This window comes from Mchenga conophoros, linkage group LG7 (genome assembly GCF_057382185.1).
Source record: "Mchenga conophoros isolate Kocher_MC1m ecotype Shallow Benthic linkage group LG7, M_conophoros_male_GT1.1, whole genome shotgun sequence".
Lineage (NCBI taxonomy): Eukaryota > Metazoa > Chordata > Actinopteri > Cichliformes > Cichlidae > Mchenga > Mchenga conophoros.
In genome coordinates this window covers 61,261,124-61,287,280 of record NC_140532.1, presented here as the reverse complement: position 1 = coordinate 61,287,280, position 26,157 = coordinate 61,261,124, and the positions used below count along the sequence as shown (strand labels likewise).

Sequence of the window (26,157 nt, the reverse complement as noted above, 5' to 3'; positions counted from 1 at the left end):
GTAATTTTGGGCTCGAGTGTCGTAAAAATCACACTTTTCCTTAAACAGTTTGATTACACTTTCGCAGGGTACGATGGTTCATTCTTTAGGAATGTGAGTCCAGCAATGTTGGATCCACTTCAGAGAAAGTTTCACTAACACCCACTCACATTCTTGGCTGTTTGACCTCAGGAAATCACATGATAGGGTGGGGCTAGGTTTCACAGTGGGTTCACCTGAAACCTTGGCTGATTGTAACCCACACCCATTTTCACTAGAGATGGACCGATCCGATATTGCGTATCGGTCCGATACTGACCTAAATTACTGGATCGGATATCGGAGAGAAATAAAAATAAATAAATAAAAAAAACGTAATCCGATCCATTAAATATCATGAAAGCACCTCACAAAACTTGCGACATGGCGTAACTCACCTCATAACCTTAGCACGTCGGAGCAGTGTGCTCACGTGATAGAGCAGCGGTGGCGTGCGAGACTTCTCGGCGGTCTGTTTGAGCATTTGTAGCCTTGCTACCAAACCGGCATTTCATCTCCGAGGAAGTGATCCCAGAGGGAAGTAAAGCAAGTGTGTAAGTTCATCTCTGAATGTTTGAAAAGCATTCCCACATTAAGCTTAACAACCGATGGAGCGACTGCCTTTTCTCTCTCCCTCCCTCTCCTGTTGCTACTTCAATCGTGAAACTGGTCAATGATCAGTTAGAATTTAGAATTTATTTAATATTACTTTCTACACCAGGATCTTTTTCTACGTAGCTGACTGCTGGTAACTGTGCAGGGGCGGGTCTAGCAAAGTTATGCCAGGGGGGCCGATAGGGCATGAACAGGGAAAAGGGGGGCACAAAGAAATACTCTTTTTTTTTTTTTCTTATTCTCATTTAAAATGTCTAGCTTTTAATAAATAATTATCTGAATCTTACACCCAAAGTTTTATGTATAGAAGTCCATTACTGTATATAGTAACTATTAAGTCTAATATACCCTAGTAAGCTAGTACTTTTTCCTTTGGGAACCTTTCTTTCTTTCTTTCTGCCTAATATTTCCGCTAAGTACTCTTTAAAATACCAGAATAGGGAGGATGGAGTAGGTTTAAGTTCATTAGATTGATCAGTATTGCTGAACGATGAAATATTTTGGGTGCAGTGTATTTTTTTGCATACAGGTATAACAGAATAGCTTTAGTGTTTGTTTGGTTTTTTTTGTTTTCTTTTACTTTTTCTCAAGACTTGAGTATGAACTTATACAAAATGCAGCAAGATATTTAAAAAAACAACAACAAAAAAACTGATTTATTGATTAAAAAACACACTATATTGGATTCATATCAGTATCGGCAGATATCCAAATTTATGATATCGGTATCTGTATTGGACATAAAGTGGTATCGTGCCTTCTCTAGTTTTCACACCTTGGCTGGTGTGATTAGGTAGAGGATCCATGAGGGGGACACTCCCATAGGACTTAAAAATCTTGGACTCTCCACCAGTTGCTCCTAGAACTAAAGAAGCTTCTCGGATGAGAGGTGAAACGTCTTCAAGAAATTTAAGTTAAATAATTTAATGTAAGATGCTTTTCTTTCCAAGCTCCTTAGACTACGATGACCTGGATGACTGAGAAGTTTCACAGACATATTTCACTAACAACAGCTAATAACAACTAACAGAGTCTAACGGTAGCTCACAGCAGCAAAAACAGCTTACCAACAGAAAAACTAATGATATCCTTAACAACTCCTCTCATTCCCAAAAAGTTGATTCTGTTCATCTGGATGTCTAGGCCCCTTCCTCGTTTCAGAGATAGTCTTTCCCTTTTCACGTAAATGGCCTCCTTGACTCCGCGCTCAAACCAGCGTTCATCTCTGTCCATGATGTGTACATCCTCATCACTGAGAGCGTCTAGGTGTAAATAAAGTGCAGAGTCCTGGCCTGATGAGTTAGCTCCTCTGTGTTGTCCCAATCCCCTTAGGTTGTTTGGTTTCCCCGATGTATAAATCATAGCAATCCTTTTGGCACTTAACAGCGTACGCTATGTTACTCTGTTTATGCAGTTTGACCCCATCCTTGGGATGGACCCATTTTTGACACAGCATGTTTTGGGGTTTTAAAACCACAGAGACTCAATGATTAGAGGAAATGCATCTCAGCTGTCTCATACTGTTTCTATACAACTGCTGTGTGCTCTATACAGCAGTTGTCTTTCACTCTGGATTGCTTGAAGCATTCTTTAGGTGTCTTCCCAGCTTTGACAAATGTCTAGGGTGCATCTTTCTTTCTTACAAGTTTGTGATTGGAGCCATTCCCCAAATCTCTGTGAATGGCCACTGAATAATGTTTATGACAGTTTGCATATTAATGATCATGAACCTGACCACGGTTCATTGTTAGTCAGTGGTGCTAGTTTTGGTCATTATGCAAATGTACGTCTGTGAAGGTTCTCAGTCATCCAGGTCATCATAGTCAAAGGAGCTTGCAAAGAAAAGCGTCTGGACTTCTTTAAGTTACTTTAAGTTTCACCTCTCATCCGAGAAGCTTCTTCAGTTCTAAGGTCAAATGGTGGAGAGTCCCAGATATAAACCTAGTGGGAGTATCCCCCCACAGAGGGACAAAAGGACCCCCTGATGATCCTCTAATCCCCTGAGCCAAGGTGTGAAACTGGGTGTGGGTCCCAATCAGCCAGAGTTTCGGGTGAGTTCATTGTGAAACCTGGCCCCACCTTATCATGCGAATTCCTGAGATCAGATGGCCCAGGATGTGAGTGGGCGTTAAGGCGTCTGGGAAGGGATCTCAAAACTGGATTATAGATGGCAGAGAGTTGGTGTCGTAAACCTCCGCCACCGAGAGTTGGTGTTTACGATACCAACTCTCTGCCATCTATAATCCAGTTTTGAGATCCCTTCCCAGACGCCTTAACGCCCACTCACATCCTGGGCCATCTGACCTCAGGAATTCGCATGATAAGGTGGGGCCAGGTTTCACAATGAACTCACCCGAAACTCTGGCTGATTGGGACTCACACCTTGGCTCAGGCGATTAGAGGATCATCAGGGGGTCCTTTTGTCCCTCTGTGGGGGGTTACTCCCACTAGGTTTATATCTGGGACTCTCCACCATTTGACCTTGGAACTGAAGAAGCTTCTCGGATGAGAGGTGAAACGTCTTCAAGTAACTTAAAGAAGTCCAGACGCTTTTCTTTGCAAGCTCCTTTGACTATGCAAATGTACATTTTGTAATATTGGGAAACCTCCAGTCAGCTCAGACTGAAGTAATTTACATGATGACAAAATGTTTCTCCCACTGAAAACGCTTCTAGATAAACAGAATCGGTTGTTTTTGATATTACTGATATTATTCAAATATGTTCAAATACAATGTATACAAAAACTTCTTTTTACATAAACAGTAGTAGAAACATGCTAGCCATTATGGGATAGAGTGTAATTGTCATGTTTTTGATCTTTTTGATCTCCCTTGGATTAAAACAAGTCCATGAGAAATCTGTTGTCCTGTTGAACTCTAAAGCAGTCATGTGAGGCTTGAGGTGAATGGGTTCTTCATTGTAATGCGAGGATTATAGCATTAGAGCTGAATGTCACAGATTGTTCAGTCCGATAGTATTAAAATCAAAGCTAATACGCTTAAAAATTTGCCCTTTATTTTCCATTGTATGTTGTCCAGTGCAATACAATACTACAACCTGTGGCATTGAGAACGATGTTTGAGTCTTCTTGTGTGCTTGTTTATCTTTTTTCTTAAATACTCTGTGGGTTTCTTACTGTCTTTGTTTAGTTGAGGGCAAATTGCTTCAGTCCACTGTTAATGGGAACCTTTTTTTTTTCTCCCCCTTCCTTTGAAGTGATGCCTTTGACTTCCAGTTTGGTGCTGTTATCCTGCGACTGAAAGAGGGGCTGGATGTCTCCCATATCCAAGGGCAAGGTACCAAACACATGCAGAGCAGCTTATTCTAAAAAAACACTGTTGTAGTACATATGTAGCATCAGCTCAGATTACATACAGATAAAGGTTAATTAAATATAGCTGAGTGTTTTTCCAGTATTATCACATAGCATCACATAAATCAACTTAGAAGGAGAATAAGCATTCATTATATTTCCTTCTTCTTCAGTCTGCTTATCAGTCTTAAGATATTTTCAAGCATTGATTGACGTTCCAGTTTGGAACCGAACACATCAGTTCATACAATGTTCACATTCACAATACTAAGCATGAAAACTTGCAAGTGGAAAAAATGATAGTTTTCCACAGACTGAGGTGACATCTGGTTTTGTCTGACCAAAAGTCCCAGCACAGTGGCACACAATGTGTAATAAACTGTCTATACTTACTGTCAATATGCATTGTGTGGCAGAAAAACTCATCAAATCCACATCTTTGAGTGGCTGCAAACAAATATTTGACATTTTTGCTTCAAGAACAACTTGCAGGTTGGCAACCTTAGTGAATAAATGTAAAGAATTGGAATAATTTGATTTTACCACAAATTAAAAAAGCCTGGTCATAAGATTGCTGTAGTAATTATTAGGGGTGCAACGATACACAAAATTCACGGTTCGGTTCGGTTCGGTACTTTGGTGTCACGGTTCGATATTTTTTCGATACAAAAAAAATGTTCATGCCTTTTTAATTTGTCATTTATTAAAATTATAAATATATATTTTAACTCAAAAGTACAGTTTTTAAATTTAACCCTAACCCTTGTGCGTGTTTTTTATTTTGACAGCGAATGCGCACCTGCGGACCACTTATGTGCAGCCCTGGTTATTTAGCTCGTCATATTGCAGCCACAGAAATTCTTTTGTCCATGAAACCATAAAGCTGCACTTTCTTTTTGCCTTATAGTCTGATTTGTCATAACTTCTCCGTTTTGTGGTAAGCTTTTCTTTGGCTGTCACTTCTTCACCCTGACCTGTCTTATTTGGCTCAGCAGAACTAAAATATATATCTGTCTGTGAAGGTTCTCAGTCATCCAGGTCATTGTAGTCAAATATAAATCCTGCTGCTTTTACACGCTCACTCACATAAGCTCAGCGATTCTCTGCGCGATCAACCTCTCACATGTTTAAGCTGCGGGAGATTTCACTTGTCATGTTTGCATAGTAAGCTAACGATTAATAAGACGATGTCAGAGGAATTGGTGCACAAATTATCATCACTCACAGATCAGTGCTGTCGCTCTCTATACACAGTTCGCACGATTGCAAAGTGAAAGCAAAAAAACAAGCGCAAATTCAAACGCGATTTCAATATGTCACATATTGACAGTGGCTCACCGATGCCAATGACATAATTACCCAGCTACATTTCTGAAAGGATGCAAAAGCATTGACATAGATTTTTCCTTCCTACAATAGCCCGACGGGCAGGGCAGAGATAGATTTTGGTAGCCCGACTGAAAAAATCGCTAGCCCCGGGACGTTGGGCTAGCGATATTGCAAGCCCTGTATCTGATTGAGGAATCACTCATCTTTGGAAAAGAGAGTTTATTACAGAGAAATGTCTCTTTCCAAAATAAAAGCTATACTATACGCTTCTTCTGGGCTATATTCTCAGCAGCATATTAAACAGCTGTCTAAATGACTCGGCTAAAGTTAGCAGCATGCTTGCTTGTTTTTTTTCTGCTTCCACTTGTCTTTGCACTAGGATGATGTCGGCGTAAATGTGCAGTCATATTCGTTGTGTTCACACTAGTGCTTTCAGGTTAATCTCGCTGAAATGACCTTAACGCCACAACACGGCAAATCTCCGTTAACGAGCTACCGCCGATCGCCCCGTGCATGGGGCTAGACGGCCAACACGTTAACGAGCTAACTGCGCTAACACACTAGTTCCCACCCATGTAATTGAGCATTGCATGGCACATCCAACATACTGTTTTACTTTAGTGCATGACTCGCTTACCTTCAGGGTCATACGTCACATGAAAACCAAAATAATTCCAAACGCCAGATCTGAATGAGAGTGGGGGAGGTCCATGTTGTAAGGAGAGCTTAACTTCTGTCTCGCTAGCTTACCCTGCGCTCTTCCTTCTGACGATGCTGTCTGTGTTGAGCGCTCAGTGAATCTGCGTTCGACTACTCCGCCTAGGCTGCACTGTCGACCCTAGGCAGAGTAGTCGAACGCAGATTCACTGAGCGCTCAACACAGACAGCATCGTCAGAAGGAAAGTTGATAAAATAAATTACAAATTTTGTATTGTTCGATACATATGCGTACCGAACCGAAAGCACTGTATCGAACGGTTCAATATCGATACGAATATCGTTGCACCCCTACTAATTATGTATGTGAACTAGCTTAGTATATTGTTATGTATATTTCTAATTCCCCCTTCCGTTTAATTTTCTGCCAGATGAGTCGCTGTCCTCGCAGGAAAAGCCATCAGGGATGAAAGACGTGATCGTTTCCATAGACACCAGCAAAGACTCTGATGCAGATTCCTCTAAGCCATCCTCTAAGGCCACCAGCCTCCAGAACAGCCCAGCAGTCCAGAAAGGTTAGCTATCATCAGTATGACTACATAAAATCCTTCTCTGTAATCCAGGTGCGGTAGTGTTTACATTGACGTCTGCGTTTGTATTTTTGGTTTTGCATTGCAACCCTTGTGTTTTTCTACATTCCTCATGTCACTATTTAAGTTTTCTTCTTTCAGTGGCCTTCCTTATTCTGCATACACAAGCATACATATGCACTGCCCTGAGACCCACAGCTCCAGCTTCCCCGCTGTGCATATGTTTTGGGCTGTGTTTGCGTGTGTCCCCTGTTACCGTATGAGAGAGAGACTAATTCAGCTCAAACAGGCGTACAATTGTTTCCAGATTGGAGGAGTAATGAACGTTCCCAGTTGCAGCCTGAGCACTGGGCTACTTTCAACCTGGCTTCATGAAAGCTGTTTGGTTTGTTTGTTTTCTTTAAAGAAGTGAAGAGAGATGACAAAAATCTGTCTGCTCTTTTGCTCTTTCCCCACAGCCCCCAGCTGGTCGTGGCAGATGGCTGCTTTCCCCCAACTCTAGCTCTGCTCTTGGCCTTTTCCTTTTTGTTTTTTTTGCCCCACCTCAACAACCAAGTGCTCTCTCATAGGGGGTTGTTGAATTGATTAGATTGTTTCTAATATTGGAGAGTCTGTAGCTATATAGTATAGCACCTTGAACTGGTATTGGGTTCTCATTGCCACAAATATATTAAGTATTAGATACTTAGATGGCATATGTTATAGTATTAGATGATGGTAGTAGTATAGAGCAAAAACATAAAGTTGAACTAATTAGTAATAGTTCATGATTAAGCTTTTACTACCTTATTGATTGTTCATTAAAGATTCGGAGCAATATCACAATTTTTGTAGGAATTCGGAGACAAAATATAGCAAATGTTGTATTTTTTGTTCGGTAGATTTTTGTCTAACAATACTTTTATCAGCTCTTTATTTTGCTAAAGTATCCGCGTGATAAACAGTGTTTTGGGAACTGGATTAGAAATTGTTGAGGTATACAAAATAACAACACACTGGTCTGGTAAAGGTTGCTTTGGGTAATCCTTTGATTTGCTGCCAAAGCATGAACCCGTGCTGTCATTTGTACAGTTTTTGGCGAATTCCCTCCTCTCATCAGATTCCATTTCCATCCTAAGGTAATCCACTCCTGGCAGGAAGTTTCCATTCGATGCAGTTTCCTTACCGAGGCCACTCGAAGCCACTTTGATGTAACCAGACAGTCTCGGCTCACTGCTGATGGTTTTGTTCATGTTGGACATTAGGAATTTCTAGAACTCAGGGAAAAGGTTGAGCCGTGTGTTTATTAGTGTCACTAGAGTATTTCAGTGTTTGTTTGTCTCCCACTGTGGGAGGTTACAGTTAACTGCCTCTCAAACAGCTTTAGATTCTTCCTCTGGTATCCCCTGACGTACTTAACTCCATCTTGCTACGTCGCATGTCAAGGTAACATTTTACCTTAACTATAATTTTTGTTTTCTCTCCTTTTGTCTCAATTCCCAGATGATGAAGATGATGGCAAAGCTACAACTCAGCCCCTGTTGAAAAAAGGCAGGAGATCCACTTCATTTAGTTGCCTTAAACCTTTCCCCTTCTTTCCATTTTGATCTTAGTATCTTTTCTGAGCTCCTGCTGCTATGCTCCCCTCATTTCTGCCACCATTTTTTTCGCACTATATTTTGAATCCCTCTTGTACTAACATACTGTCGCCACCCTGCTGTCTCCCTTTCCCTCTGTTCCTTCTTTCTGGCCTGCTAGGTCCCTGGCTGTGGGATATAACATGTCTCTTTCTCATGTCCCTAGCGTGAGCCAACTCTAAAGCTGTACTGTATATGATGTTGCCTTTAACTTAGTCTGTTTTTCTGTAGGTAGGCGCGTGTGTGTGTGTGTGTGTGTGCGCCTGTGTTCCAACATTTCTGTTTTCTCCAAGCTGTCTTCAGTCTCTCACCTGCTTTTCTTGCCACATTCTGGAGCTGACTAATTTGCCTTAAGCTTTCTTCTTAGGATGGAAACTGCTCTCCTGTTTTCACACTTCCATTTGTTTGGTTTTTAGTAGTAATGTTTTTTTATTCTGTACCTATATCACTTAAAACTTTTAAATAATAAAATTAAACGAATTTATTTTCTAATAATAGAACATTATACTTACAAGCAATAAACAGAATTCTACTGTATACTTCATTTTCAGCTATGGGCATGTATATTCTTTATATACATGTCCATAACTGACATGTGTGCGTCCTATTGAGCTACACTTCTACCAAGCACAAAATTATTAGTTTTATTATGCCTTATTAATGAGATTTGCTTTTATTTTGTCTTTTGTTGTGGTGTGCATCCCCGCAGACAAGAAGAGCCCGACAGTACCTCTGAATGTGTCCGACCAGAGGCTGCTAGAGGCCAGCCAACAGTTCCAGAAGAAACAGGGGAAGGGCACAGTGGATGTCTGGTGGCTGTTTGATGATGGAGGTGATTGTTAGTTATATTATTGTGCGACCATTATTGATCTCAAAATTCTCTATTTGGTCTGTTATTAAAATACTGTCATACTGAACAGGTTCATAAGTATTGACATATTAGGTTACTTGTGTACTGAACCATGTACAAGTTTAGGTTAGTTTTGGGGTTTTGTTGGCCTGCATCAGTTGGACATGTAATATACTCACATTTACTTTTAGGGCTGGTTGATATGAGGAAAATCTAATATCACAATATTTTTGGGGCTAAATCACAATACACGATAAATATCACGATATGTTTAAATAACCTCCATAAACAAATGTTATTTTCAACCGTATAGTGTGTAAAATTGCACTTGTATACTCATTCAAATCAACCAATTAATATTTTTTTCTACTTTGAATTCAAAAAATCTGAATGAATTGCAATGTTTTAACCATTTTCTAACCGTCAGTTGCAATACCGCGACAGTAAGTCTCTTTCTGTGGTCAACATGAGACCAAACAAAAGATCATAGCAACAAAAAAGTCCAAGCATTCATGAGACACTCATAATCCACTCTCTCTGAAGTAATTGCATTACTAGACTCTTTCTCGAGAGTTTCAGATTATTCAATAAACTAAAGTACACTATTTTGGTATTAACCTCTCTCTGAAGTTTGCAGGCTCTGAATCGTCTATTTCCAAATTCTTATGGAGAGATAAACCCACATGTATTAGCTGAAACATGCCTATAAAGGACCAAGGATAAAGGAGGACTAGATGTGCCTAAGGGCGACCGTGGCTCAGGGGGTTGGGAATCGCATCTGTAACCGGAAGGTCGCCGGTTCGATCCCTGGGCTCTCTGTCCTGGTCGTTGTGTCCCTGGGCAAGACACTTTACCCTACTTGCCTACTGGTGTTGGCCAGAGGGGCCGATGGCGCGATATGGCAGCCTCGCTTCTGTCAGTCTGCCCCAGGGCAGCTGTGGCTACAACTGTAGCTTGCCTCCACCAGTGTATGAATGTGAGAGTGAATGAATAGTGGTATTGTAAAGCGCTTTGGGTGCCTTGAAAAGCGCTATATAAATCCAATCCATTATTATTATTATTATTATTACTACTTCTTAGCCAGTGGGCTACATTTCATCTCAGGATGGTTAAAACATACCCTCTTGGCCCTGGCTAGATGTCAAACAGCCACTATGCAACAATATCTCTGACCTACCATTCATTAGCTCAAACAACAAACGACAGTTATGCTTAAAAGCATCAATATCAGATATTCTCTGACGGCATGGTGGGAGTTTCTAAAATGACTGAGTCTTCATTAATCCCATGGAAACGTTGGGCAGGTGCTCAGCATTTGTATATGTGTGCATGAGGGTGGGCATGCATGCTTGTGTCTGTGTGTGCCTTTTTGTCTACATCTGTGTGTCAGGTTGGGTCTTGGACTCAACCTCTCTTGGAACATCTTGGGCCCCCCATCTCCATCACCGCCCACCACACCGGTGCATTGGTGGTTCTCAGTGTCTGGGGCTGGGTACTTGGGTGTGGGGGGTTCTTGGATCTCAGGTCTCTGGGCCCGGGTTCGGTCTGCTTAGTCATAGCCGTCGGAGCCTGTGGGCTCGTTGTTGTGCGCTCGTCGTTCTGGTTCTTAAAGAAAATACGTTGCTTGGCAAACATTTCTATGCAAGTAAGAGTTTGCAGTGGCTCCACCTCTGTAAAGATGTGACCAGGGCCAGCGGGAGAACTCTGGCTTTTAACACCAGCTGATGAGTGTCACTTCAGATCTGGCTCATCATCATCATTATGACATTAAGTGTCATCGGCACTAAAAAGTGCAGATACAACTGTTGACAGCATATGCAGTAGATCCTAAAAGTACTCAGGCCTCTACAATTCTGGCACCTGTAAGTTTCACATTAAGTGTCAAAGCATTAAATTTAAATTGCTGACTTTTTCTGTAATGTTCAGCCTGAAATATGTAGTTTTAAGCCCAAAAGAACATCTGTGAAGATTCTAGTTCTGATTATCTTTGTGCTGTCACAGCATCATGGGGATGAGCAGAAACAAGTAAAGCCGTATTTGGTATGTTTTGCATTCCTATTGATACGCAAAGGCAGACTCTCACCCACAAAAACACATAGACAGTATGTTCTGACAGGATCTGTCATTTTCACACTTCCCAATGATTATAAATCAGGATTGAATTCATTTTGGTAGCATCATGTTGCATTTACATTTTGAAGTGACAGATTCAACAACTGCTCATCTCAAACATGCTAGAAAAATTTGTTTGTCAAGTTGGGTTTTCTTTGTTTGTTTTTTGTTTCTGAGAAGAAGGGGAAAAAAGGGCCACTACGTTGTTTTCTGTTTGAATTTAATTTGACTCTGTTTAATGCAAAAGGGATCATGAATCGGTTTCTGCAGCACTGAGTGCTGGTCTATAGAAAGTCCAAAGGTCTGAGGTTTGGACTTTAGAGTGTACAGATCTTAAATGTTTGTGTCACAAAAGTTGTATATTGAGCAGTTTGGTTTGTTTTTATGTTTCCCATCTAGGTCTGACTCTGCTGATCCCCTACCTTCTTACCAATAAGAAGCGGTGGAAGGAATGTAAGATCCGTGTTTTCATTGGAGGCAAGATCAACAGGATTGATCACGACCGCAGAGCGTAAGTACTGTACAGGCTGACAGTTTTGTCAAGACTGGAGAGTACTGTACAAAGGAATGAGTGTCTACCCTATGAAGTCTTTTATTCAGCCTTTGAAATCAAAACGATACTACCAAAAGCCAGCACTCCAAAAAATGTAAACAAAACCAAACTATCTAAAATAATAATAATAATAACTTTCTAATATCTTTCTAATTGCCTTTTAAAAATTTAAAGACACTTGTTGTTATAAGCAGCACTAAGTAAATAAACTGAATTTAAAATTCAGTCATATTGTTAATTACACTTAAATGTAATTGTTATTAAACATAAAAGGATTCATAACATTGGATGAGAACAAGAGGAAGCTGTAAATAGCCCCGGTGCTCTTCTGCCTTTAGTCTTTTGACTAAAACATAATTTAGGCACCTGAAGTCTAGTTTTAGTCTAGGTTTAGAATGCAGACTGCTGATGGAAGTTAGTTGGTAGCTAAATCTGGCACAAAGCATCCTTTTCTTTTTAACTTATTAATGTATATTTAAGTGTGAAAGTTTGTTTTGATTTATACCAACGAGGTGTGTGTGTGTGTGTGTGTGTGTGTGTGTGTGTGTGTGTGTGTGTGTGTGTGTGTGTGTGTGTGTGTGTGTGTGTGTGTGTGTGTGTGTGTGTGTGTGTGTGAGGAAAAAAGTAGTAACATTTCCTGGGGGCACAGCAAATGTGTGCGTTTAACCTTATTGCTCAAGGGGATTAGTTATGATTTGATGACTTTCAAACTCATTCACCTGTCTATACAATTTAATTAGTTCTACGTGGATCTCTTCTTTCGGGCAGGGTCAGGGTTAGTGGACACCCAAGCTTTTGAATGTGGTAACTCGAGAACGAAGCAATGTAGGAGTTTGAAGTTGATACCATAGGTGTATCTACTGAAAATCCAGACTAGTTTGAATCTCAGTGACCTCGACCTTAGGGTCAAGTTTTCTGAAAACCTTGTAAATGCCATAATTGGAGAAGGAGGTCACCTAGGATCTTAAATAGATTTATAATAAGTTCATGAGTTTGGCCTTAAGGTCAGGGGTCAGAGGTTTTCTGAAAATTTAGCGAACGTGACAACTTGAACAAGGACAAATTCGCACCATAGGCGCATTTATCAGGAGGCTGAGGGCGACCACTGGCCACCACCAGTATTTTTATTTGTTGATACAAGTGTCATAGTTATTGTCAAAAGAAGATTTTCGTTGACAAAAACTACGACAACAATTATTGGTCAACGAAATTAACACTGTTGCAGACACGAGGAAGCTGTGCTTTACCATACATGCTGTGCAGTTAGCAGAAAACACAGTGTAGGTATGTCTTTCCTTTCAGCACCACTCTCACACATTTGTTTATAACATAAGGATGTATCCAAAAACTAGATGTCTTAAAATGCATTTTATATGCACAAAGTTCTAACCCTGACTGTTTCTGTAAAGGCTGACATCTCTCCAGGTTAATGTAAGCGCATACAACGTAAAATGTACACATAATGTATACTGCAGCATTCAACACTGCATGTTTTTGACCATAAATAGGGAAACAATCACACAAAGCTCATATTAGCTATTAAATATTATTTGTAGTGATAAAAATTAATAAAAATCATCTAAGAAGCTGACCTGCTACATATAAATGATAAATTTGCCTTTGTACTTGCTGTGTGGGTGTATGCATGCAAGTGTGTGGGTGCTCGAAAGGAGCCATACCCACATTTTCTTAAATGGATTGAATTTTGTAGGTGCTAATATTACATGTATCTTAGTAAATATACCTTATTTATTATGTGTGCTTACAAAAATTGCTCATCCTGCAGACAGACTCCACCTCCTCTGACTTGTCTTTGTTATCCTCTTAAAAAAAAATAGATTCGCTCGACACATGAAGCTGTTCTACAACTGCTACAGGTTGTGGTTGGATTTTCAGTTGCAGCAGATCTCAAGTGCAGAACGAGGTATACCGATGCCAGCTCAAGACCAGTGCTAGAGTTAGTCCATCTGTTGTGGAATGAGAGACTGGAGAAGCAGCTGAATGAAACTGATGGCAGAGAGCTGGCCAGTAGGGAAAACACAGGAACAAAAAGGGCATAGCTGACAGATTAGCAGGCGCTGAACAGTCAGTCTGAATCCAGTAAAGTTTCAAATCAGTGAAGAAAATGTGATTGAGTTCATTCTCAAAAGTTATTCTCTGGGGATGATGTGAGTCTATCCCTTACCCTCATCCCTCCTGCCAAAGAAGTCAACACGATTTTATTGGCCGGAGAATGTGCCACTCATTGTCCTGCTTTTGTCGTATGAAATTAGCTGGGTGTAGAAGCTTTTATGTTTGCGTGACTGCAAAACTATCAACAGTCTGTTTCAACAGACATCTGACATTTCAACATGTTCCTGTCTAACTTCATCTCTTACCAACAGACAGAAAGTAAAACCTGCATAACTTTTTTTTCCCCTCCAAAGCTGGGAGTCCTGCCTGCTCCTCCTGCTGGAAAGCAGCTGAACTAAAGATTTGAGACAAAAATAAAACAAATTTGTTAAAGTAAATGAATAAATGCTTGGCACTGACACTGGAAACATGACAGTCACGTAGCCAACACAATAATAACGAGCTTGAACACGTAGTCCTGTAGCCCACGACACATAGATAGCAGATGATGCTCTCCGGCACCAAGTGTTTGAAACTAAAGCTAAAGGAAATTATTCTCATAGATAGAATTCCACATTATAAACCCTGTACCACCCGCTAGTGTTCAGAGTTATTCAAAGCAGCTTCCCGTGTATCCAACCAGAGCTTCTTAGACTGCACATGTCTTGTTTAACAGCTTATTTATAGTATTGATCCTACCTCTCTGTTTTTGACATTCCTGTTACAGGATGGCTACTCTGCTGAGTAAGTTCAGGATAGACTTTTCGGACATTACTGTCCTTGGAGACATCAACACCAAGCCCAAGAAGGAGCAGTAAGTCCACTTTGTTAAGCTTCCCACTTTGAACATCCTCCACAATTGTTAACGTGTATTATGTCACACATTCAGTATCTAAAGTGCCTTGAGGAAACTGTTGGCTCTATTTGGCACGGTATAAAGAAAAGAAAACTAACCGTTTTAATTATGTCAGCATTTGAAATTCAATGTTTAGCATGTTTGAGGACAGTAAGCTGAGCTGAAAAGCAAATTACTGGCGCCCTCGTGTGGTCTGTGTGGGAAAAGACGTGTGGCTTTGAGACCATGTTGATTTGGTTTGAACAAATGATGATTTTTAACAAGGGAACATTTTCTTAACATTAATAAATCTGAAGACTGTTCAAGAAAGTATCACAGTCCAGATCCAGACATCCGCCTGGGTCTCGAGACTTGGTAATTAGTAATTTCATTTTTATTCAAAACATCCATTTTTGTTCATTTCTTTGGTGAGATGATTTTGAAAATTCAGTTCATTTCAACTTTATTTATATAGTGCCTTATCACAACAGTTGCCTCAAAGCTTTGTGTAGTTACCTGTTTTACATGAGGATTAACCATGAAGCTGTTGTGACGCAGCATGGCAGCCTTCGAGGAGATGATTGAGCCTTATCGGCTGAAAGAAGATGATATGGAGCAGGAGGCAGCTGAGAGGCTGAAGAACAGCGAACCATGGAGGATCACTGACAACGAGCTGGAGCTATATCGTGCCAAGGTCACAAGATTTCCCCGCATATTCCATTTACATGAGTCTTTAATCTCATAAGATGAAATTCTTGAGTCAGTCAAAGTTCCATATGACTTCAGGGTTCAGAGGGATTCATTCTTTGATCCTCTGCAGCCTCATTCAGTTGTTCTGTAGGGAGAGTGGAAGCAGTTCAGTGTAGCTTATACTGTGAGCGACACTGCTGCCTCGAAGTCTGTGGTGCAGTGGCTTGCGAAAATGATCTTGTTACGTGATACCTGATTGCTTGATCCTGTGGTTGTCTCTCTTTAGACCCATCGGCAGATCAGACTCAACGAGCTGCTGAAGGAACACTCAAGCACAGCCAACCTCATTGTTATGTAAGCTTGGGTTGGGTGGGTGTGGGGGGTGGGTGCGTATGTGTTTTAGTTTCAATAATACAAAGTGGGGGAGAAAAAAACATGACAATTTAAAAAAGAAAAAACTTGAATGAAAATACTCGTTGTCAGCAGATTAGACATACAAACCTCTTTCTACTGATAGCAACACCAGCTGGTTATAAGCTAACATTATGCAAGCTAATGTTGGGCGCAAATGTCCTAGAAATCACGCTTTCCCTCTGATAAACAGTTTGATTGCGTTCTCATATTATTAAACGGTTTGTTCAGTAAGCCTCAGAGGCCAGCGATGTTACGTCGTCTTCAAAGTTTCACACCAAACGGCAGCTGTCGGAAGCTACCAGAAGCAAGAACAGCAGCTCGACTGACTGTTAAAGCCCGAACCATGAAAATTCACTTTTTTTTGAAAATGGAGCATTTAATTTGAACAAATTAAAATAAATTAATCTTCATTAATATGAGTTTTATTTGTGCAATTTCAGAAGTGAGGTGGGAAAATCCCACAAGGGCTGCTGGTGTGGAGATGCTTTGACCCTCATCTTTGGGTCGCTCAAATCTTTCCTGCTACTTTGTTCACTTGCTCATTAATTTACCCCATCTAATAACAGATAACAAGATAACTAGTGCTAAAAAATGCGGGCTGAAAGTGACTATTAACATTTGACCAAGTCAACAGGCAAAACTGTGATGAACCACATTGGAAAAGGAAAGTGGAAAGCTTGCTTTGGGCTGGCGGTGATAATGATCATAACAGATAAATTTGGCTTTTAGTCACTCTTTCCTGAAAAGGCCTTTTGTGGGTTTTGTAACTTTTATAAAGAAGAGTTGATACACATTCAGTTTAAGTTAACTTTTGTTAACTTAAAGACACTTTAAAACAGTCTACACAAGACGAGTGGCTTCAATAAGTGATGCTTCTACCTAATCCTTAAATGTGCAGTGAAGTGATGAGCTTTCATTAATTTGAATTGCCAATTCTTAAACCATTATGTGTAGAGATAACAGTACCTGATTTTTAGAACTTTTCTTATTGCTCCTTTTTGGTTATAGTTTCATTGCAGTCTCTTTCTTTGCCTTTCTCTGTGCAGAAGCCTCCCATTAGCCAGGAAGGGTGCTGTGTCCAGTGCTCTCTACATGGCCTGGCTGGAGGCATTGTCCAAGGATCTGCCTCCCATCCTTCTGGTGCGTGGCAACCACCAGAGTGTCCTCACCTTCTACTCTTAAAGGGGAAAAGCCGGTGATTTAAGTCACAGCTAAAGTCTAAAGGTCCACCACATACACTCCTGAGATAGCAGAATACAAGCCAGTGATGGAAACAGTGCTGAGTAATATGAATCCAATGAAAGTGCTATTTTTTTTGTGTAAAAGTGCTATGTGTTTTGTGATGGAGGAATTTTATGTTGGGGTGGGTGCTGGTTGTAAAGTTGCCCACTCTTTTTCCTTTCTTTCTTTTTATTCCAAGATGTCTGGGTTATTCTCTCGTTGCTCTAGTTCCTTCTGATTTCCTCATTAAAGTGTCATTTTTGTTCAAGTTGATTTCTCTCAGGCTCTCTAAAGCAGGCATGCACAATATAGATGTGTTCATGATGTGGAATATATTGATGTCATACATTTTAAGTTTATCAGACCAGATGTTGTTTGCTCCAGCAATAATCACCCTGTTATGTTTTTTTTCCAAGTTGGGGAAAATGCTTTGCAACACCTTCTAAAGCCTTATGGATGTGCCTTCCAGTCGAATCGGATGAAACGGAATTAGAATCTCTATTCAGATTGACAATTTTAACAGAATTTCCTTCTTAGCTGTGCAGGTGGATTTAAAGTAGAATTTTATAAAGGGTGTCAATTTGAACACTCTTACAGTTTTGACCTTAATCACCAATATTTATTTGGGGCTTTGATTTTTATATTTTTCACTTTTTAGTCTTCCTTCGTATAAGTTGCTGAATACTCATCACAACAAGATCCTTGATCTTTTAGACACAGTTTGTAGGGGAGGGGTGCATGTGGGCATAGACTTAAAGTCTCTGTCAGAAAAAATGTGAGGCTGGGTTTTTCTTTAGCCTTTTCAGGTGGATAAAATCTCTCCCTAGTAGCTGCCGATTACCAGCTTTCTTTGGTTCTGTGGCCACATGTATTGTTGTTTCGCTGTAAAGACACTCTTCTACCCTTCAAGATGCTAGTCCAAACCTTGCCTTAATGCTAGAACTATACTATACTGTCACGATTGTCATAAGTTCTCGCTCCCTCTTAAGCCATGTTGGCTGAAGGGTTTGTGTGTAAATGCAGATATTCATCCATTATTAAGTCTCAGCGCATATGCATCTTAATCTGCATTAGTCATTTAGCCTCACTTCATTTAGTGTGCACTTGTGGCACATCCCTGTCTTTTAGCTTAATTATTACTATTGATTTTAGGGGTGACGTGGCATCACAAAAAAAAAAGCCATACATAGACATTTTCCAGTTGTAGTGTACTGTAGAGGTCACATGTATCCCCTGTTCTACTGTGACTGTAGAGAATATTGATTAACTAGCTTCAGTATGCAATAGTACAGCTGTTACTTTGGGGAGTGGTCACAGGTGTCGTCACAGAGAAAAATAACCCTGAGCCTAAAATCAATTCATAAAACTCATTGCATTTGAGTTTTGTGGGGAAAATGGACAGTAAAGTGAAAGTAACCCGTTAGCTTTTGTTAAGATTGCAAATGTTGTTATTAAAACAGCTGAGCATAAACGGGTTGGTTGGAGTGGTTCTAGCATAGATGATTATTTTAAGTGCATTGCCCTAAAATTAGTCATGATATTTTGAAGCCTCTGCATTGTGTTGTTAAATACAGCAGAGATGCACAAGTCATTGTGGGTGGTCTCGTTATTTTGAATTAAACAGCATGGACTTTGGCTCATTATGATTATGGGTGAGAAACTACTATGAAGCAAATGAAACTTTACTATATGCAATTTAAAAGAAGAATGTGAGAGTGCTTAGGTTAGTTGAATGTACACTACACTAGTAGTACCTTTTGGTTTCCATTGTCATATGTATCATATGTTTCCTGCATATACTGCAGTTAGCACAATAGTGTTCTGTCTGTCGGCTTCATTGTGCTATTAGCGTTCATGCAGCACCATTGCCCACCACTCTGTTGTTCACATGGATTATCACTACGTTAATAATCCATGTGTGTAATGTTTGCAGGGACTGTTGATAGGATTCAGTACAAACATATTATATAGATCTATACTCTTACTCACCAGAGTGCTAAATGTAGCCGGAATAAGTTTTAGTTATGTTGAAAGTGTGGGCTTGGAAAGCACTGTTAGATCATTTCGAAGGCAGTCCTACATTGTGTAACAGCCTCAAATACCAAAATTCGTCCACACCACAGCTGGTGTTCATTCTAATCCAGCTGACACTGCTTTTCAAAATAAAAGACAAAATGTATCTAAAATTTGGTGTTCCTGCAGCTGAGTGCATCCCTGTGCACTGTAACTTAAACAGTGAAACTAAGTTATGCTTAACTCAAATTATGAAGTATGACTGAATATTTCTGTATTAGAGCAAATGTAAATGAATTTCTTGAAGACTAACTGCTAAGCAATACAATTAGTGAAACAAACTGCAGTTTTTGTTTTGGTCTTTTTTTTGTTTGTTTTTTGCTGTGCATTTTGGGCAATATAAATCTGAGATTATCAATGTGGGCTGAGATGGGGATTTGGGGGCACTATTGTGTACTATAACAAAATAAAGGAGTGTATCTTTCAGATCTCTGTTCGTTGTTGTGTTGTGAGGCATTCACTCTTGTTCTCTTGTTGGTACAGAACAACATTATTACAAACAAGAACACGGGTTAAACCATTTGTATATTTAAAAAGATTATATTTGCTTATCTATCTATCTATCTATATCTGTATCTATCTGTAATTATACACACACAGTTATATACATACATACATAATATAAAAAAACACAACACTCATGTATCAATTAGAGGGGTTCTTTTTCATGTCACATTAAACGAAACAAAAATACCTCCTATCAACGTTTTCCAGCCAGCTAATGGTGTTTGGGTGTTTCCCTCATTTGTCTCGATAGAGCCTAACATCTGTCTGACAAAATTACTGCATTGTCCTCAACAGATCGAATCATATGTACGTGTAAGTCGAGGCATTATTTGAGTTCTCCTAATCATTGTTTGTATTCTTTGCCATATTCCCTGTTCCTCCTAAAGCAGGCATGTTGTTCCATGAGGGTGGATTCTAATATTTCAAAAATGATAAAATGGTCCTAAAATCTATTGGTGGTTGACATCACTAAGTTTATAGTAAGTATAAACTAACATGTAAATAAACGTAATAGTATGTACACATGGAACATGTTGGAAGGGTATTTATTTTAGTTCAGACTTTTTCTTTTTTTTTGTCTTTTAATATTTGGAGTTTTGGTTGTAATTTGATTTGCATGTAAATGGTGTTTTTTTTCTTTTGCAGTTTGTTTCCTTTTGATTTTAGCAAATTGTCTTTCTCCTTGAGTCTGTATCTGTAGCCTTTCAATGAAGAAAAAGATATGATGACAAGCGGCTCAAACCAGTTTTCTCCTGCTTTAACTCAAACGTGTAAGGCCCAGCTGGTTGAAGCAGGAATGTTTTGATACTGTTAACAGTCACAGATATGCTTTTTCTAACATTTTAACATGTATGATTACCAGTACTTTGTACATCTTTATTGCAATAAATAAACCAAATGAAACCATTAACATCTGTAGTCTGCATTTGTGGTTTGCAAGGCTTCTATTTAATTCAGTTTTATGTATTGTTTACTGAATTTTGCATAATGGATAAAGCTCCTAGAGTGTTAAAGTGAATCAGCGATCTGATCTGAGGAAGAAATCTCCTTAGGGTGGGGTGGGGGGGGGGGGGACTATTTTAGGTTTATTTGCTGTTGGGGGTTAATGGAGGTCTAATACTGTGTTACAGCAGACAACAAATTATAGGAAAAACTCTGCACAACTAAATCAATGACAGCTAGTGTATTTGTTTTTTTTGGTAGAGAAATGTATAATAAACCCTCAGCACACTGTCCCGCTTATCGCTATTTTTATTCAGTTACAGTGTTTTGGTCCATGTAACTTGCATAATGTAATATAAAAAATCTAATGTATAAAATAATAACACTAAAAGTGAAAATACAAAACCATGAAGAGAGCAATAAATTAAAAAAATAGTTTTAAGATCCTTATTGTATTTATCGTAAAAGCTCTGTGGTATAAGATGGATGGGGCAACAGAGCTCAAACACCTATTGGTCAGGATTCGATAATTATCATTTCAACACAGGGCATAAAGCCAACTGTTTAACCCAAACAAATCTGTTCCCTGCACTTTCGGAAGAAAAATACAAAACGTTTGTCTTCTGCACCTTAAAGAAAGATAACACTTTGAGATGAAGAGTTGAAAAGCATTTATAGATTGAAATGTACAAGTACACAGTTACATCTGTGGCTGGGCATCTTTATAAGTGCACCCTCACTCTTTATTTATATCAGTCTACCGCACCACATAAAGACAAAGTGTTAAATTTCAAGGGCAAATATTAATTATTTTCCTACATCATATCTTTTCTTCCTGGGCTTTCACAGTTTTTAAATAACACATTTATTAGATCACCAGCCAGTATAAATATAATCCTGCTGCTGCCCTAAATTAACATGATTAGTACTTACCAAAATATTTTATGTTTTTGTAATCACTATATAGCAAGATAATGGACCCTACAGTATTAGGAATCGGCATTTGTGGGAAGGAGGAACTCACTTTAAACAGGAAGAGACCTCCAGCAGATCCAGGCAAACCTTCACAAAACTGTGTGTTTTAGTGCATTTCAACTAATTTAAAAATTATATTTCAGCAAATACTTGACAGTTAATTAGAGAATGTGCTTTGAATTCACGACCCCCACAGATTGTAGCCAAAACATGTCCATTATGGATATGAAGCCATTAGGGTGAAAGTCAGATGTTTTTGTGGAGAACCACAGCTACTGCAACAAAAAGAAGAAGTACACAAACAATCACAATGATTGAAGAGATAATTTTACAGAGTCTTCTTCTGCGCTCTGCTTCTTTCCTCTTCAGTAAAGAATCAAATCCCGGTGTGTAGAGATCCTCGAGCCAGAAATCCAGATCTTTAGGAGTCTTGTCCTCTTCCTACAAAGAAAACAAAGATGTGAAACAGTGTATGAAAAAGTGCACCAAGATTCTTGTTGTTAGACATACAGTAAATATGTGTTTGTAACATATCTGCTCCCTTTAGCAGACTCAGGAAGAACATTTCCTGTGCATTAAAAAAAAAAAATGCACCATTCTTTTCTGCCAACAGATGCCCATTGACTACATGAGATTCCCGTTCTTTTGTTGCTTTCTTTCAAGCAGCCTGTGTACATACAAAGGCAAATGCTAATGCCTGGCTAATGAGGCTGACCTCTAAAGTTTAAGGCTTACCACCCAAAAAGACTGGCTGCTGCACCGTCAAAGAATAGTGGCACATAACGTGCTGCACAGGCCAAGGGACGGAGAGCTAACTGTTGCATTAACCTGCATTAACATTTGCCACAATCGCAAGAGTAGCGTACCACTGGTCACTTTTGAATCTTAGGATTTCTGGCAACATGGACTACAGAAATAGAAAGGCAAATCATTTCTATGTTGCATCTTTACACACAACAACACAAACAGCATCAAAGTAAGCTAAATAATGACTCCTAAATTGAAGATTTGTGGTTGTTGAACGCCATAATTTGATGGTTACACATCAACTAAAAGTGTGCTGATACATTTTGTTCAGAAATATACATGACCACTGCAAATCATAGTGTTCTCCCAGAAGCGTTCCTTCCCCTAAACATGTTTATTTACTGAAATTGAAACAAAAAAGTTTTAAGTCAACACTTGATGACGGCATTTTTTTATTTTCCTTAATATTTAAAGTGCAGCTGGTAAGCTATAAGTTTTGGGGGCACAAGTACTGTAGTAGTGACTTAGCAAATATTGACTCAGGGGTGAAGGCACACTAATGCTAGCAAGACAGGAATACTTTTAGTCCTTCAGTGGTCAGAAAAACTAGTGAAGAGAAATATATCACATTATGTTACAATATAAAAATAATCAAAGCCACCTAAAAGTGTAAGTATTAAACCATCACAGACATCATCTGGAAAGAAGCTCCAAGGGTTAAATGGTATAAATAAAAACTGGTATTTACACCAAAACGTGGGGATTTTATTGAATGAAGGACTTTTTGATGAGATCCAAAGAGTGTTTTTGGAAATCAACAACTGCAAATATGCAAAAATGCATACTTGTGGGAAAATGAATAAAACTGTTTAGATGGCAATCATCATATTAGAAGACCTTAGTCAGTGATTTTTGCTCAGCAATTGAGCCCTAAGCATTCACTTGCTCATATCTTCTTTATTTCTTTTGGTTCTTTAGTGTGCCTATACAATATATAAAATAAGTATTGAACATATCACCAATTTTGTAAGTAAATATATTTCTAAAGGTGTTATTGACAATACATTCTCACTAAATGTCAAAGAAATCACATGCAAAGAAATCAAACCATAGATTTCCATAAATAAAGTGGAATAGTAATGAAAGCACTTAACACAACTTGCTCCATTCGTCCAAGCACTTTTTTGCAATTCTGTTTCTATCTAACATCCTATAGATGCATTAGAGAGCATCTTTCCCAAGAATATTTGTTATGCAGACTGAAGCAGCCAGGGATCAAACCGCCAACCTTCCAATTAGCAGATGACCTGCTCTACCTCCTGAGCTACAGCCACTCCAGTAGTGAGAAGCATCAAGAAACATCTCATGATGGGTAAAACCAACAAGCCTGTTTCGACCATTGGAATCTTACTGTTGCAAAACATACTGATGGCATTAGTTAGAGAAGTATTTCTAAGCTAATGAAGGTTCCAGTGAGCACTGCTGGGGCCATAATCCAGAATCATGTCAACATAAACCAACAACCAAGCGCTTCTCATTAGATTTTAACTCAGACTCTAATTAACAGAAGAGTTGTCCAAGAGCCAACGCCCACTGGTGGAGAGCTACAGAAAGACCTGGAATCAGCAGGTACAATTGTTTTAAAGAAAACAATAAGTAATAATTTACTTAACTGCCATGGCCTGTATGCACACTCACTACGCAAGACTCCACTGCTGAAGAATGCATGAGACTAGTTTCTCCATACAGAAAACATCTTGAAGATGCCATCACCAAAAGAGGCTCTTACACGAAGTATTAAATTAATTTCAGGTATCTTGTTCGATGCTTTTTCCCTGTGTTACTTCTCATTATTACACATAACTTTATGGACAACTGTTTAATTTCTTTGCATTTCTGGATTGGATGGGTTCTTGCCATGACAATTTATGTCAAAATCCTTTTTAGAAATATATTTGCTTATAAAATTGGTGACATATTTAATACTTATTTTACCCGCTGTATATGCATATGCATATATATATATACATGCACAGTTCTTTGTTTACATATATGCATGTCCTCCTAGCAAACAACTGCACTAACAACTGTTTTGTGTATCCAAACAAACATTAACCTTGTTAATCTTCCACAACCTTTTTACTTTTCCACAAATTACCTGTAAATATTCTGCAAGATTGCTATGGTTTGCTTGAGTGTCATAGTCCTTGACAGTCCAGGAAGGGTGTGATGTCTCATTCTGCTCAATCACTGATTTTACATCCATGTACAGAGGGTTCTGTCTGATGTTGGTCTTCAGAGTGGATGGAGTGATGTGCTTCTCCAGGTATCTGTCCACAAACACCACAGGACTCCAGTCTGGGTGTGGCACAGAACTGCTTTTGGTTGTTACCCTTGGCTCCCTCTGTGGAGACAGAGAAGAATTCTCAATCCATCCAGCTTTAACATTTTCTATGGAGCTGTAGGCTACACTGGTTAGATAGCCTAAACCAGGGAGTCATGTAATTAAAGGCTTTCTTTTTCAGAGGAGCCATCCACAGTGAGGAAGTAAAATTATTAACAAGATTTAAAAAAAAAAAAAAAAAAAAAGCAGTCCCAGGTGTGTTAAACATACCACCAAAACTCATGCATGCTCAACATGGAGCTGTTTGTTGTCTTTCGAATTCAAAGTCAAAGTCAGCTTTATTGTCAAAAGCTCCACTGCAAATTTAAAGAGCTAAAAACAAAAGATATTTGTACTATAATGTTATAACTTAATGTTTGTTCATGTTTTTGGTGTCTTGTAAGCCAAGTATGACACAACAATGCTGTGCTCTCCTGCTCTGCTATTTCAAACTACTGTCACAAAGATCATACCTGAGAGTAAATCCTGTTCTGCCATTGTTTCTGACTGGACATTACTGCCCCAACCTGGAACATGCTGTGTGTGGCTGGCAGCATCCCAACGTCTAGCTGGAGGAATTTCTCAGGGTGGTTATTGTTGGGCAAAGCAGAAATATCCATCCTGATTCTGCTGCTCCATCCACGCTGAGCACTTCACTTGCCAACTACCTGGCTAATTCCACATACTCCCTACGTCTCACAGGCTCTGCAATAATAATTTATGAAGAGTGTGATATCTGAGGCTGTATCACTTGTGTAATGTGTGTAACCCAACCTGGCCAAAGGGTGGGGTGAAGGTGTGGGTTTGAGAGAGAGAGAGAGAGAGAGAGAGAGAGAGAGAGACCTAGTATCTGTGTCTGTGTAAAATGTCATCTGAGTAAGCAAGTAAATAAGTATGTGTTTATTTCATTTAGAAAGTTTAAGTTTATTTAATAACTTGAAATACTTCTCACATGTAAGGTCTTCAATAATCAGGCCCCCATCTTATCTTAAAGACGTGATAGTACTGTAAAATGTGGGAGCTTGTAGAATAAAAAGTGAGAATGTGGAGAAAATTGTTGGTATTTTGAAATTTTCATCTGTAAAATATTTTCACACTCTTGAAATAAAATTTTCTGTCACCACAGTAAATCTAAAATTAAAGTATCAATTGAGTCATCTAATTGTTGAAGTTTCGCAATAATATTGTAGGGTCTTTACCTTAAAATATTAGGGGCCTTGTGCTGACTGTTGTTGTGATTAGGCACTATATAAATAAAATTGAATAAAATTGAATATTGAGTTCAATTCCACCATTGGATCGGGGTCTTTCTGTGTGGAGTTTGCATGTTCTCCCCATGTTTGCGTGGGTTCTCCAGTTTTCTCCCACAGTCCAAAGACGTGCAGTTAGTGGGGATAGGTTAATCGGAAACTCTAAATTGCCCATAGGTGTGAATGTGGGAGTGCATTTGAGTGTGAATGGTTGTCTGTGCATATGTGTTAGCCCTGCAACAGACTGGCGACCTGTCCAGGGTGTACCCTGCCTCTCGTCCTAAGACAGCTGGGAAAGGCTCCAGCACCCCCCGCGACCCTGAAAAAGGATAAGCAGAAGCAAATGGATGATT

General features: G+C 39.3%; 2 protein-coding genes across 3 annotated transcripts in view; one reads left to right on the top strand and one right to left on the bottom strand.

Annotated features, from left to right (window-relative positions):
* slc12a2 (solute carrier family 12 member 2) overlaps positions 1–20,417 on the top strand; it is a 63,381-nt gene extending 42,964 nt beyond the window's left edge. Inside the window, exons 19-27 of one of the 2 annotated variants that reach the window (XM_085280590.1) lie at positions 3,852–3,931; positions 6,366–6,509; positions 8,007–8,054; positions 8,850–8,972; positions 11,502–11,613; positions 14,495–14,581; positions 15,161–15,296; positions 15,579–15,646; positions 16,753–20,417. In XM_085280590.1, coding sequence (XP_085136716.1) covers positions 3,852–3,931; positions 6,366–6,509; positions 8,007–8,054; positions 8,850–8,972; positions 11,502–11,613; positions 14,495–14,581; positions 15,161–15,296; positions 15,579–15,646; positions 16,753–16,888 — 934 coding nt within the window. In that variant the 3' untranslated portion in view covers positions 16,889–20,417. The remainder of the gene's footprint in view (positions 1–3,851; positions 3,932–6,365; positions 6,510–8,006; positions 8,055–8,849; positions 8,973–11,501; positions 11,614–14,494; positions 14,582–15,160; positions 15,297–15,578; positions 15,647–16,752) is intronic. The other variant, XM_085280591.1, reaches the window with a different exon arrangement.
* A 770-nt stretch (positions 20,418–21,187) lies between these two features.
* On the bottom strand, positions 21,188–25,217 carry minar2 (membrane integral NOTCH2 associated receptor 2). Its single transcript, XM_085281287.1, has 3 exons — positions 25,028–25,217; positions 24,330–24,575; positions 21,188–21,865 (listed from the first exon to the last, which is right to left on the bottom strand). The coding sequence occupies exons 1-3, from the start codon at positions 25,172–25,174 to the stop codon at positions 21,671–21,673; spliced, it is 588 nt and encodes a 195-aa protein (XP_085137413.1). The 5' UTR covers positions 25,175–25,217; the 3' UTR covers positions 21,188–21,670.
* Between the last annotated feature and the right edge of the window lie 940 nt (positions 25,218–26,157).